The sequence below is a fragment of the Anguilla rostrata genome, chromosome 10 (genome assembly GCF_018555375.3).
Source record: "Anguilla rostrata isolate EN2019 chromosome 10, ASM1855537v3, whole genome shotgun sequence".
NCBI classification, from domain to species: Eukaryota; Metazoa; Chordata; class Actinopteri; order Anguilliformes; family Anguillidae; genus Anguilla; species Anguilla rostrata.
This window is the reverse complement of record NC_057942.1, coordinates 39,791,471-39,804,748: the sequence shown is the minus strand read 5'-3', so window position 1 is coordinate 39,804,748 and position 13,278 is coordinate 39,791,471. Positions and strand designations below refer to the sequence as shown.

At 47.9% G+C, this 13,278-nt stretch overlaps 1 protein-coding gene across 3 annotated transcripts in view; it reads right to left on the bottom strand.

The window, feature by feature from the left end:
- pcsk5b (proprotein convertase subtilisin/kexin type 5b) overlaps positions 1-13,278 on the bottom strand; it is an 80,195-nt gene that overhangs the window by 8,902 nt on the left and 58,015 nt on the right. The window contains exons 23-27 of one of the 3 annotated variants that reach the window (XM_064297057.1): positions 6,582-6,684; positions 5,056-5,192; positions 3,162-3,362; positions 2,749-2,817; positions 141-183 (exon numbers count right to left, since the gene is read on the bottom strand). In XM_064297057.1, coding sequence (XP_064153127.1) covers positions 141-183; positions 2,749-2,817; positions 3,162-3,362; positions 5,056-5,192; positions 6,582-6,684 — 553 coding nt within the window. Of the gene's footprint in view, positions 1-140; positions 184-2,748; positions 2,818-3,161; positions 3,363-5,055; positions 5,193-6,581; positions 6,685-10,305; positions 12,172-13,278 lie in introns of those variants that run through there. The other 2 variants (XM_064297060.1, XM_064297059.1) reach the window with 2 other exon arrangements.

Sequence of the window (13,278 nt, the reverse complement as noted above, 5' to 3'; positions counted from 1 at the left end):
TTTGAGGCCTATGGGTGATACGTGTGCGGCTGTGCTACAGTGATGTCCCTGTAAGATGGTGTTCTGCCGACCTCCTCCCACATAGTTTGTGCAGAGTAACTCCTCTGCCAAGCAGAAACAAGCATTAAACATGAACTTACTTGTAATACCCCTCCCTGCATGTGATGCAGTGTTTAGGGTTTCCTGCAGAAAAATCAAATACAGGTCAGAGCATGACAAACACAAACACACACACATATGCACGCACACACACACAGGCATGTTAGAGTCAGGTCAGGCTCTGACTCACTGTTTTTCCACCCTTAGTTTATAACTGTGTGCAAAAAAATCCTCACATCTACCTTGCTGATGTATTTTCAATGGCTTGTGATCTGTTTAAAATGCAGGTAATAGCTCCGATAATGGACACCAGGGGGCAATCTTCTCCCACAGCTTTCAGGCAAGTTGAGCTCTTCCTCTATGAAAGCAGCTACTCTGATTGTCATTGTGCATTACCCAACCAAAAAATCTCAGCAATTTGATTGCAATTCTGACATTACTGATGGACTAATATGATGGGTAAAATCTGAGATTTAGAAAAGAAGAATAAATCTATAAAATATTACAGGATAATTGTGCTAATACTGTGTTACTGAAGTAACCAATGAGAGGTGCACTTACTAATGTAGTCAATAATATTTACACTTTCTAAATGAACCAATGAGAGTTACACTCAGTAAGGTAACCAATGATACAGACACTTGAAAGAAGAACCAATAAGACGTGCACTTACTGAAGTACCCAATGAGAGGCGCACTTACTAAAGAGCCAATCAGAAGTGCCCTTACTGGAGTACCAATGAGACGTGTATTTACTAAAGGAACTAATGAGAGTTACATTAGAGAGCAAGAGAGTGCACATAGAACAATGAAGGTACATGAAATAGAGCAATGAGAGGAACTCCAGACCCTGAATCAGGTCCTGCCAGTCCACGACAGCAGTTAGTTATTTGCCCTGTGATGGTTTGCTATTGCCTCTAGGGGGCACAATGGCATATCTAATTCAGGATCGTACAGTGCAGCTCTCACTGGTTTCTGAAAGCTGACTCAACTGTCAAGTATCATCACCAAGCAGAAAGAAATGTCAAATGCACACACACACACACACACACACACACACACACACACACACACACACACACACACACACACACACACACACACACACACACACACACACACACACACACACACACACACACACACACACACACACACACACACACACACACACACACACACACACACACAGCTGTCCTGCAGGTAAAGAGATAAGAGGCTTATCGCAAACACCCTGACTCTCACTGACACCAGACCTGAAATAGTGTGGAATCAGTTTTATACTCCTTCAAGTATGGGGGGGTAAGGAAGGGGGGGGGGGGAACTAATCTAAAAAAAATTTTGTGCTTGCCAGAGGGCAATTCCATCAGGAAGCAGACAGACGCGAGCGCGGCTCCTCCAGATAGCATGGAGATTACGCCGCAGCGCTCGGCAACAAGCCCAAGTGTCAAACAGGTTCCTTCTTGTGCGTTTAATTATCCAGAAAGTGTGTGTGTGTGTGTGTGTGTGCGCGTGCGTGTGTGTGTGTGTGTGTGCGTGTGCGTGTGTCAGGAGCGGGAACCGAAACTGCAGGGGCTTGGCTTCTCCAGCCGCAGAAATATCTCCTCTTTTAAAAAGACGAAGAGTTCGTGCCGGGGGAGAAGGGAGCACGGAGTGGAACCCCAAGAAACAACAGCCAGGCGCGTATGAGACAGCCAAGCGGTAAACGGAGGTAGCGTACGCGCGGAGAGACCGAGCGATCGAAGCCAGCGGCTGATTCACCCGCTCCAGTCAGCGAGCAGCAGGCCTATCTCGCTCAGATTCAAGGCTGGTGTGGTTATAGCCAGCCAGCTAGTCTGGGGACGCAGCCCAAACTTCCTGTTTCACCGCCAGCCTTGCTTGTGTACTGACACACACTCCTGCTGATCCCGGAGAATTTTCAACCAACCAGGTTAGGAACCAAAACTTTAGTAAGACGCCGGGGTAGGGGGGAACCACCAGGGTGGGGTGGGGGGGGTATTATTGGGGAACCTGGCAGACGTGGGGGCAGGAGGGGGGATTGGAGGGGGCTTTGATGAAGCCTGACAGCCGCGTTTCGGGGGGAACGTCCCGCTCCTGTCTCCTGCTCTGAGGCTCGCTCACTGCACGGGGATAATCTCATTCCGCTCGCATCCCAGAGCTCTCCATTCAGACAGAAATAAAAGAGGGGTGAGTCATGTGGCAGCAAGGGAGGGGGGGGGGCAGCTCTGTGGGACAGATCTCCTGGACGGAGCGAAGCCCATCTTCGACTGTCCAATGAGCCTCTCACCCCAAAACCTCTCACATATCTCTCTTTTTCTCTCTCTCTCCCCCTCTCCCTCTATCACTCTTTATCCATCATTCACCAATCACTCTCTCTCCCTCTCTCTGTTTCTCACTCTATCACTCTCCCTCTCTGTCTTTCTTCCTCTCCCTCTGTCCCTCTCTCTCTCTCTCTCTCCACTCCTCATTCTTTTCTTTACCCCCCACCCCCTTAAGAGTTGGCTGTGGTCAGTGATTCGGTGAGCCCCAGAGGGGGTGCATATTTCTGAAGAGCGCCCTGTTTCAGCCCCTTTGGAGCCCCGTCTGACAGCAGTGCCGAGCCCCAGATCGGGGGAGGGGCTTCCTGAGATCCGGACACAGGTGAGCTTACCTGGGAAGCACTTCTTACACCCCTCCTCACAGGGCAAGCAGTCGTCATACACAGGGTCCTCCACCTCACCTGCGCAGGTAACAACACAGCAGACAAGCAGTCAACAGCCTGGCCCCGCCCCCTCTCTAATCCCACTCACACCTGCCCAGCCTCATAAAGCCCATACAGAGTGTGTGTGTGTGTGTGTGTGTGCGCGTGTGAGAGTGTGTGTGTGTGTGTGTGTAGAGTGTGTGTATAGAGTGTTGAGTGTGTGTGTGTGCCTGTAGAGTGTGTGTGTGTGTGTGTATGTGAGGTAAGTGTGTATGTGTCTGCAGAGAGCGTGTGTTTGTGTGTGTGTGTGTATGTGTGTCTGCAGAGTGTATGTGTATGTGTGTGTGTGTAGTGTATAGAGTGCGTGTGTGTGTGAAACCTACCTTCCCCGCAGTCCAGGCGAACGCAGGCCCCTTCCTTGGGGTAGAAGGAGGAGGCGCAGGTGATGCAGGTGTGGGAGGAGGTGCACACCTTGCAGTTGTCTCCGCAGGGCTCACAGGTGTGCTCCTTTGAGTGGTAGTGCGCCTCCGGGCAGGCGTCCCGGCACTGCTGCTGGAACAGGTACCGGTCCACCCCAAATTTATCTGTGGGGTGCAGACACGGGACAGCGCAGCCGAAAATCAGCCCGTAGCCCGCCCTCTTCCTTTCCTCAATTCAAATTAAAAATTTGAAATGCATCGCAGACAGGAAACACATTTATACATTTTACAAACATTTGTCTGAGGGCCCAAAAATACCTCCCTGGAAAGAATCCCAAACGCTGTCTGCTAGGGACACGCCCTCTACCTCTCATCCTCGGTTCACCTGGCCGACGCCTGCCACCTGTGGCGGCTTGCCCAGTCAGAGTTTTACTCCAAAATGTTACAGCTGATATTAATATGTCCTGTATAACATTTACTGAGGGGATTCAGTTTAATCTGCAGGAGAATAACACAACCAATGATTGGTGCAAAACAAATACCATGACCAATCATTGGTCATGTTATTGATTTTGCATGTGCTAAAAAGTTTTAGTAAATAGGCCCTAAATTTGAACTTTACCCCTTCAAACACTGGTAAATTTCCTGCAGATCACTGACAATTTTCCCTAGTATTTTCAGCAATATTCAGAACGGATTCTGTTTAGTTGTTGGTAGATAATATATATCATATAGTCTTTATTTCATATGACTGCATGTTTTGGTTTGCAACATCTTTCAATGAAAATCTGCAGAGATTTGACCCAGCTCTGGTGTAGGCTGCTTGGAGAGCTTGGCGAGTCCCAGCAGAGCTGTTTTAGCTGAAGCCTTCGTGAAGCCAAGGACCCCCAACCCCCACCCCCACTGCCCTCACCCCCTTCCCCAGCCCCCCACCCCCCCACCCCCCGCCTCGTGGCCCCTGACCTGGAGCAGCCAATAGCTGTGCCGTTCTCCACAGCGGATTTCCCGCTGGAAATGCAGACGAGCAGCGGACCGTTCGTTTCAAAGGAAATCGCAGAGCCAGCGGATTTCGTCGGGGGGGGGCATCACCATCTGAGTGTCCTACGCTGCCCTTCTCACTGACCTTTAACCTTCACCGAAAACACATGACACTTCCCCTCCTTTTCTCCCTCTCCCTCCCTCCCTCCCTCCCTCTCTCCCACCCCATAGCAACCCAACATAACGTGAAGCGTATTTCACTTAGATAAGCACTTCCCTCCGCTTTAGCATCCCACAAGGTTGGAATTAACCAAGACGGTTCAACAGGGTTTGTTTTCCTCGCGGAAACTTCCAGAAAAACTACAAGTCTGCAGCTCATAAAGAAACTGCCGCTGAGGACCCTTTGATCTCTGCCGTGTAGCGGCTCGATAGATTAAGGGCAGATTTGTGTGCCGGCGAAGTCGTATTAAAGGCAGATTCGCGCTTTTGAGACGCTCAACGGCACAATCCCCCCTTTCTCGCTGACCTCCTTTCAACCGGACGCCGTCCTAGAGTTCCTCATAGCGAGGGAATGCGGACTTACTCTGCGCTTGTTTATATATGTGGTTTTTATCAATACGTCCTTTATTTTTATAAGGCCAACGAAGAATGTGTCCACTTACAATCCCGACCTGACCAGGAGGATTCCATCAAAATGAGAGATCCACAATATAGGATCAAGAACAGCAGAGAACTATTCAGGATCAAGAACAGCAATATAAATATAAAGCATGTTATAGTAACGTAAAAAAAACATCGGCAAACGAAATTGTAGCACAGACACATGCGCTAGCATGACCGGCGCGCTGTAAACCCGGTTGCTAGCGGTTACGGGCCTCACCCTTGTCGCAGCTGGTGCAGTTGTCCGGACCCCCGTCGTCGCAGTCCCCGCAGGTGTGATGGCACAGGTGGCACTGCCGGTCCAGCGGGTACTTCCCAGGGGAACACTGGAGACTGCAGCTGCCCTCGTCGAAGTACCTGAGCGGGGGGAGGAGGAGGAGGAGGGCACAGGTAGAATCAGCATTCTGCTCCGTCAGAGAGCCTTCGGGTCACCTGGCCAGTCTCAGAACTTTTTTTTTCCGGCCTTTTTTCAAAGCCCGCTCCTCGGCCAATTCGATTTGGTTTTCATGCGGTAATTTTAGAGCTTTTGCCCAGAGGCTAGCGCTGTCCTTCAGCATCACAGGCTCCAGCTGTGCTGGAAAAGCTTCCCCCCACACACACACACACACACACACACACACACACACACACACACACACACACACACACACACACACACACACACACACACACACACACACACACACACACACACACACACACACACACACACACACACACACACACACAACACACACACACACACACACACACACACACACACACACACAACACACACACACACACACACACACACACACACAACACACACACACACACACACACACACACACACACACAACACACACACACACACACACACACACACACACACACACACACACACACACACACACACACACACACACACACAACACACACACACACACACACACACACACACACACACACACCACACACACACACACCACACACACACACCACACACACACACACACACACACACACACACACACACACACACACACACACACACACACACACACACACACACACACACACACACACACACACACACACAACACACACCACACACACACACACACACACACACACACACACACACACACACACACACACACACCCCACAACACACACACACACACACACACACACACACACACCCCCACCATCGATTGGTTCAGCAACACTGCCAGACACCCTCACACACACCCACCGAAAACCCACACACACACACACACACACACACACACACACACACTCCCAGATAAGAAAGGGTGAAAGGGTTCCTCCTCAACCCACCTGGGGAAACGAGGGGGTCCCAGGGAGCAGAGGAAAGGGAGTTTAAAGGATTCGGGTTTTTTTTATTTATTTTATTTATTTCGGAGACAAAGCTCTCGACTTTAAAGGCTGAGAGATAAAAATCTTTGGAGGGAACTTCAAAGCTCCTGTGAGCCGTTCCTTCTGCGGGGGGTTGGGGGGGGGTTACCAGCTGCAGATGAGGGGGGGCGGGGTCACATGGGGCTCACGTCTCCAAACAGGCAGGCACACTGTTCCCAGGTAAACTCTATCTCTCATATAATCTGCCTCTCAGGTAATCTGTCTCTCGGGTAATCTGTCTCATATAATCTGTCTCTCAGCTAATCTGTTTCTCAGGTACTCCGTTTCTCTGGTAATCTGTCTCTGATATAATCTCCCAGGTAACCTGTCTTCAGGTAGACTCACCTGTTCAAGCCGCAGCTGATGCAGTCCGTGTCCTCGGGACCCGTGCACTTGTAACACGACGCGGAACACAGGTGACACCTGCCCCGTTCCGTCAGATACTCACCTGACAAATCAGAGGGCGAGAGAATAGGTCCTTATGAGTGTGAGTGTATGAGTGTGTGTGAGTGCGTGTATGTGGGTATGTGATTGCATGTATGAGTGTGAATGTGTGTGAATACATGTACTGTATGAGTGAGTGTGTGTATGAGGGTGCATGTATGAGTGTGTGCGTGTGCAAGTGCATGTATGAGTGAGAGTGCGTATGTCTGAGTGTATGTGTGTGAGTGTGTAAGTGCATAGTATAGTCCCCTTTGAACAGCAGTTCCCAACCCTGTTCCTGGAGATCTGTGGGTTTTCACTCCAACCCAAACAAAGCACACCTAATTCAACAGCTGGAGACCTCGTCGAGCTTGCCGATTGGTTGAATCAGGGCCGGTACATCTCCAGGAACAGGGCTGGGAACGCCAGCCTTGGAACCACCTCTTTCTGCGGAATCTCCGTTAGTTTCTGTGCTAGCATGTGTGAGGAAAGGGGTTCTGGTGGCTCTGCTGCTATTGGCTCTTTGACACGGAAGGTGTGTCCCTAGCACACGCGTGTTGCTGCGCCGCGGCGTGGCTAACTCTACGGCGGGAATCCCAGCCGCCGCCACCACCGGGAACCGGCGCCGTGCCCGTGCCGGCTGGCTTCTCCTCGTACCCAACCGGAGGCCTTCCAGATCTTTTCCTGCACGCAGGAGGATTTCAGGATCTTGGACCAGCGTGTGGAATCTCTCGACCACCTGATATTTACCCTCTGCCAACAGAGTTGTCGGGGGGTTATGTGTTTTCACCCCATTTCATCCGTCTGTCTGTCTGTCTGTATTTTTGGCAGGATGTCTCCAAAAGTTATGAATGGATCTGCATAAGACTTTGTGGAAAGCTTGGCCATTGAGCAAGGGAAGGATGACTTCACCTGATTGCCACAGGCAATTGGCCAAATTAAGGAGGCTGGGGGGGGGGTGGGCACGCTGGGGACGTGCCATGAAACTCGTGTGTAGCGGCAGCGGGGCAAAGATTCACGGGTAACCTGCGTGACCCCTGACCTTTCCCTGACCCCAGCGGCTGTGACCCCTCAGAGAGGGTCGAGACCCTGAAACTTAAGACTTCTGTACAGAAGTTTTCACGGTGCGATTCTGGTGTGGTAGCCATAGCTATACCCCCTCATAAATATTGAGAAGGAAACACTCAATATGATTCATTAATGACAGAGGCAGAGCGTTTTAAACACAGTGAGCCAAGTATTTGCATAAAAATTAATGTAATGTTATTAATTAATGTATTAAAAGGGCTGTAATTCCTATACTGATCATTCAATACGGATGTACATACTCTAATTTTAAAGCTGACAGTCCGCAATTTAACCTCACATCCATTGTTTCACTTCGAATCCAATATGGAGGAGTAGAGCCAGAACAACAAAAAAACAGTGTAACTGTGCAAATACTTACAGGCTGCACTATAAGTATTTGCACAGAATCCTTCCAGACCATAGTATTTTTAATTGTGAACACTGCATGATTTATATCGTTTAAAGGTGTTCATAAATGCATTGTTACCTCCTGCGTTGTTAATAAAACAGGTAATAAACCAATACTAATCAGGCAGTTTTGCTTTTATTTACAGCTAAAGTGTAGCGACCTTTTTACAGCTCAGTGTTTCAATGGCTGAAATCTTACCAGCTTTACAATCTCATATATTTATACATTTATACAAATACTCACTGTCTTAAATATAAGTTTTACGCATAGTATTTTATAATGTTTTACATTTGAATACAGTACATTTGCCTGAAAGCTAATTAGAAACCTGAGACCGTATCAGAAGCAAACCCACATAACTCTCATTCCGAGGCATTCCCATTCTCTCTAATCTCCTGTGTGAATAAAAATAACTGTCTGCCACTCTCACATTCTTAAAAAAAAAAAAAAATCCTTTAAATATTTACATTTTCTCTCAGACCTTCGCCTGGAAGAGCGCGCTGCCAGTGGAACATCTGACCGGGCGAACGCATCACGTCTGCACTCGGGACAGGAGCGTGGAAAAGCTCGACGGGCCAATGGGAGGCTCCGCTTTGCCCGCACGGCTCCGCGTCTCCGCCCTCGCCTCGCGGAACGAAGCGCAGGAGGGCTTGTATAAAAAAAAAAACCCAAAAAAACAAAAGCACGTCGCGGAGCCCGCGTGCGTCCCGCTAAATAAGAAATGAGACCCGCGAGAGAAGCGAGTGGCGGCGTAACCGCGGAAACGAGGAGGATGGGGCCCTCCGCGCGGCCTGAAGCAAGGCTCGTAAGCGGCCAATCAGAGACGAGGGGGGGAACAGAGACTCGCAGCTCCCACTGTAATGATAATTCTTTTACAAACGTCCGTTTCCTGCTGATCTTATGGGCCGCTGTGCCCAGGGCAACACTGAGGGGAGGTGTGCAGATCACACTGAGAACCCCGCCGCCAAACCAGGGCAACGGATGAAGCTCCATAATCAGAGGGCAGCCCGGGGGGGTGGGGTGGGGTGGGGTGGGGCAGGCGGGGCGTGGCCTCGGAACAAGGACAGAAACATCTCTCATCGTTTCTCCCCCCCTCGACATTTCCGATTAGCCGATAAATCAAAGATTACATTTAATCTGGCCAAGATACGGCGGCGTACGGGAGAAAAGAAAAACATGCTTTACGAGCCAATTACAGCGCGCCGCCGCCGCACAACACTTTCACGCTCCTCCCGGTAATAAATAAAGCAAATGCGCTGTTAAAGTGTCATTCGCAGATAATGCCTGTGTCTCGGGCGGATGATGGACTGCTTTCAGAACAGCTGAGCGGGAGGAGGAGGAGGGGAGGGGCGGGGTTAGATATTGTTGGGTTTTTTTTTTTTGCTGGTGGATTTCTCAGGGCCTTTAACAGGAATCAGATCCACCTGCAGTGGAGTAAGAGCACTGGGGGAGACTTGCAGGCGGGACATTCCATCAGCTCTGATTCTACACGGGAGGCACAAGGGCCGGAGCGGTGGGGCGGGGGTGGGGGGGGGGGAGGTCCAAACTGCACGCTGGAGCTCCGCCCCAGACACACGTATCCCAGAAGCCTTTGCTCTGCATTCAAATTCCAGTGAGGCGCAAAAAGAATCTGTGGAGGAATTTCAGACTCATTAATTACATTTAATTAAATTGCGCCTGATATGACCTTTTTTTGGCTAAACCCATTTGGCCCTCCGTTCTAGGAAAGGAGGCAAGGAAAGCATTTTGAACATACATACCTTTGGTTCACGCACCCATGTGTTAGCTACGGTGCGCAGTTAGGGACAAACAAAGAAAGAATATGAACGGCCATTGTGTGCCTTTACCATCTAGTGGCAGAGTGAGGCAATGGCATGAACTGCGGAGGGAGCTGCAGAATAGGCTTTCTGTCAGGCAGTCACACAGTGAAAAAACCTTCCTCCTTTCACAACACAGTCATTTACCTTCTCGAAAAGGAAGTGACCAACAAGAGTCATGTTCTCATTTCCACTCTCTGAACTTCCCATGGGGCATCACTGGGTTAAAGGTGGTAAGGCCTCCGGAGGTCAGAGGTCATGTACAATTAATCAGTTTTGTATCAACGTCTTTAGAGAACCGTCTTCAAACAGCAAAAAAAAAAAAAAATAAATACAAAACAGCAGAAGACTGTTGGTTTTCTGTCAGTCCATCCAGAGGGAAACATGGCTGATAGATCTTTATTTAAGTTTTAATCCTAACCAACACTTAAATTTAATCCTAATTAACATTTCAGTTCAGACAGTTCTTGGCTTGGAAGGTTTACATTTCGTTTTTGAAAATCGCATAAAAAATAACATTTTAGGCTATATTCTGAGATTTATTTTGTAGGTTCAATATACAAATCATGACCGCAAGCTTATGAAACCTATTACATGTACATTTTAAATATGCTTTTTTTATCAATATTAATAAAGAATCCTGATTGTTCCAACATTTTCATTAGTGAAACATAATCCGCACCTTGTGATTAATACTTAGTGAATAATTCGATAACAGCACTAGCTCCATCTCTGTTTTGCTGTGGTTCCATAGACATACTGCCCTAAGTGGGTGTGCACATATTTTGAGGTTGACGGAGGCATTGTGCTATACCAACATGAGGCAAAAAAAACCCCCCAAAAAAAATAAACACTGAACTAGGGCCACTTATTTCCAAACAAGTGTTAAACCAATGAAACTATGTTAGAAATCCACTTCAAATAGAGATCTTCCTATCCCTGGCCCTAGCAGGGAAAAGATCCCATAAATTTCAAGTTTTTTTTCCTGTCGAGCAAGCTCAGAGCAGAGAGAGGGAGCAGTTTAAAAATCTAAAATGGAACTGAAAAAAAAGGAAATTTTTTTTTAGTATTTGTCTTCATTTGAAACTAAACAATTTATGTACTGTGTATCTGGTTATGTTCTTTTGTGTATGTGTGTGTGTATGTGCGTGGACACGTATTACTATCTTTGAGAGAACCAAATGTCCCCACAAGGATAGAAAGATGAGGAAAATTATGCAAGGTGGGGACCATTGGCCGGTCCCCACAAGTTCAAGAGGCTGTTTTAGGGTTAGGACTTAGGGTTAGGGTTACAATTAGGTTAAGGTTAGGCATGTAGTGGTTGGGATTAGGGTTATGGTTAGGAGTTATGGAATGAATGTAGTCAATGGGAAGTCCTCACAAGTATAGCAATAAATTCTTGTGTGTGTGTGTGTGTGTGTGTGTGTGCATGCCTGGAGGGTGGTGGGATATTACAGAATGCCGAACAGAAAGTGAGGTTTAATTGAAGTTAGGCCCTTGCTATGTACACACCTGTGACAGGTAAAGCGGAGCTTCCAGGATGTAAAATGAACATTACAAATAATGTTTCACGTTAATAAGCGACCTTTCATGTTTATTTACAATACACAACTGTAATCATTCCACAGTTTTTTGTTTTTTTATCTCGGAACCACACTTGTGATAAAAAAAATGGAAGTAAACATTGAAAAGATGTCACCCCCCACCCCCCACCCAACCCCCCTACCCCTCCCCTCCCTCACCCCCCCCCCCCCCCCATGCCCCGAGCAAACTATAACTCCTACTCTGACAAGGTAAAAATTAATTTGGCATCGATGCTTTGGTCACAAAATACCGACACGTTTTTTTGTTATTTTATTTTCTTTTTGTTCGAATTCCAGATGCTATGCCCTGCAGTCAGTCCTGGTGCAGAGAGAAGGTAGGTTTGTTGTAGTGCTGTCGCGTCACTTAACCCCAGACTCAGTCCGCCTTGTTCCCGTGGAAAAGTGTGGGGAGGCACAGATTTCTTTCTTTTTCTTTTTTTTTTCTTTTCTCCTCCATATAAATTATCGCTATAAATGTGTTTCGCCTTTGCACCCCCCCCTCCCCCCTTGGGAGACGGGTCACCCTTTTTGCGAGCACGTTCTGCAGCACAGCTGCTGTAGAACCTTCCGCTGACACAGATTGTTCTTTTTCACCAAAACGCAGAAGCTGCCCTCAGCCCAAGATTCTTCATTTGCTTTCCCCAGATCAGGGGCAAGAGAGACAGGGGAAAGGGGAAAAATTGGTGATTGGTCACGTGATTGGTCAGGACAGGTGGATCACATGATCAGGTCAAGGCGGGACAGCAGAGTGGGTTTTTTGATCCACAGTAGGAGGAGGAGGAGGAGGAGCGGTTGTCACGGCAACAGGAACAGGAACAGGAAGGAATATCACGGTTCCAGGGCAGGAAATGATTGGAATCCATTTCGGAAAAAGGGAATAGGAAATTTGGAAAGAAAAAAGAAAGAAACATCAAACAATTAGAAATGATACAAATCCTTAAGCTGGTAACACATTCATGGTCAATGAGTATCATTTTTCACAAATGACCTTTTAAAGAATAATAAAGTGATTATGAGAAGTATGAAGTTCAATAATTTGACCCACATCGCCGTGATCATCTCACCAGGAAGGAGAGAAAGGGAATACTAGGGGGCAGCACTGAGCAGCATCACTAGGCGGCAGCAGTGAGCAGTATCACCGGCAAGACATTGAAATCATTAACATCCGCTTCCGACAACATCCATCAATCAATCAATCAATCAATCAAAAGAAAGGAGGAGATGAAAGCCAGCAAAGAGATGGAGAAATAAGGGAAGATTCATGTCTACAAGTTTAAAAACCATTAAAAAAAAAAAAAAATTTAAAAGAAAGATTGCCAAAACCGGCACATCCAGAGTAACGTCCGCTGTGCCATGAGCTACCGCTACGCTAGAGAAAGCAGAGCGAAGTGGGGTTAGAGTAGAGCGGAGTGGGGTTAGAGTAGAGTGGAGTGGGGTTAGAGTAGAGCGGAATGGTGTTGGAGGTAGAGTGGAATGGGGTTAGAGTAGAGCGGCATGTCGTTAGTGGTAGAATGATATAGCGTTACAGCAGAGTGGAGCGGTGTTGGAGGTAGAGTGGAATGGTGTTAGTGGTAGAGCAGTATGGTGTTAGAGGTAGAGTGGTATGGTGTTAGTGGTAGAGTGGAGTGGTGTTACAGCAGAATGGAGTGGTGTGTGGAGGTAGAGTGATATGGTGTTAGTTGTAGAGTGGTATCGTGTTAGAGGTAGAGTGGTATGGTGTTAGTTGTAGAGCGGTATGGTGT